Genomic DNA, 1,699 nt, shown 5'->3' on the forward strand with positions numbered 1-1,699 from the left:
ACCCAGGCACCCCTAAGATGGTGAATCTTATAGTATACGAATTATATCTTGATTTTTAAAAAGAACAAAATGATTGTCAAATGTAAGCATATTTTTAGATACAGGCACTAGAAATTGGGGAAGAGGACTCATAATTTATTGATCACCTACTATGTCCCAGACATTCAGATGTTGTACATTCACTTACTCATTTAGGCCATGCAGCAACCCTAAAAAGTAGGCATATTTTTTTTCATTTTATGTCAGGAAGACTAAAGCTCATCCATACCTTATCCAAGGATACACAACTAGTTAGTGCCATAATCAGAATTAGGACTCAGGTCTGTCAGGCTTCACAGTTATGTCTTTTCTACATGCACGATGCTCCCCATTAGCTTCTTGTGCAAAGAGCCTTATACTTGCTTGGTGTTCTCCCTCATTGTCCTATGCACAGTGGTGGACATGCTCAGGTAATACCTGTTTGACTGATTGTCATTTGTCACCTCTGCAGATGACACCTGGAGAACTAGCCCTTGCAAGCGGCAACCACACTCCAGTTACCCAGTTCATCTTGTTGGGATTCTCCAGCTATCCAGAGCTCCAGCAGCTTCTATTTGTAACCTTTCTGCTCATTTATGCCATGACAGTGATGGGCAACCTGGGAATGATGGCACTCATCTTCACAGACTCCCGTCTCCATAGTCCCATGTATTTCTTCCTCAGTGTCCTCTCTTTTCTTGATATTTGTTACTCTTCTGTGGTCACACCCAAGCTCTTGGTCAACTTCCTGGCCTCTGACAAGACCATTTCTTTTGAGGGCTGTGTGGTCCAGCTAACCTTTTTTGTGGTGCATGTGACAGCTGAGAGCTTCCTGCTGGCCTCCATGGCCTACGATCGCTTTGTGGCCATCTGCCAACCTCTCCATTATGGTTCGATCATGACCAAGGAGACCTGTCTCCAGCTGGTAGCTGCTTCCTATGCATTTGGTGGCGCCAACTCTGCTATCCAGACTGGGAACGTCTTTGCTCTGCCTTTCTGTGGGCCCAACCAGGTAACACACTACTTCTGTGACATCCCTCCCCTTCTCCGCCTGGCTTGTGCCAACACAGCCACAGCAGGAGTGGTCCTCTATATCTTCTCTGCTCTGGTTACCCTTCTGCCTGCTGCAGTCATCCTCACCTCCTACAGCTTGGTCTTGGTGGCCATTGGGAGGATGCGCTCGGCCGCTGGACGGGAGAAGGCCCTCTCCACCTGTGCCTCCCACTTCCTGGCCATTGCCATTTTCTACGGCACTGTGGTTTTCACCTATGTCCAGCCTCATGGATCCACTAATGATACCAATGGCCAAATAGTGTCCGTGTTCTACACCATCATAATCCCCATGCTCAACCCCTTCATCTATAGCCTCCGCAACAAAGAGGTGAAGGACGCACTACAGAGAAAGCTCCAGGTCAGTATCTTTCCCTGCTGAGTCCTGCAACATTGTTTGTTGGAATGAGGAAGGCACAGCATCTTCCAAATCAAATTATGAATTGACAGAACAGAGAGCAGCCCTGGTTTTGAAGGAGGTGGAAAAAGTAGGGAAGGAAGAGAAAATATCATTCTTTGTACAGAGAACTGCAATTTTTAAAAGCATCTTCTTATCCATTATTGTGTTGAATGTTTGCATCCATATTGTGAGGCAATCATTGTTATGATGATCACATTTTACAAGTGACTT

General features: G+C 45.9%; 1 protein-coding gene across 1 annotated transcript; it reads left to right on the top strand.

Annotated features, from left to right (window-relative positions):
- Positions 1-490: 490 nt before the first annotated feature.
- OR5BA1 (olfactory receptor family 5 subfamily BA member 1) lies at positions 491-1,450 on the top strand. Its single transcript, NM_001388597.1, is given in 1 exon segment — positions 491-1,450. A coding segment is annotated over 1 exon segment (960 nt).
- Positions 1,451-1,699: the final 249 nt, after the last annotated feature.

This window comes from Canis lupus, chromosome 18, assembly GCF_011100685.1.
Source record: "Canis lupus familiaris isolate Mischka breed German Shepherd chromosome 18, alternate assembly UU_Cfam_GSD_1.0, whole genome shotgun sequence".
Classification (NCBI taxonomy): Eukaryota; Metazoa; Chordata; class Mammalia; order Carnivora; family Canidae; genus Canis; species Canis lupus.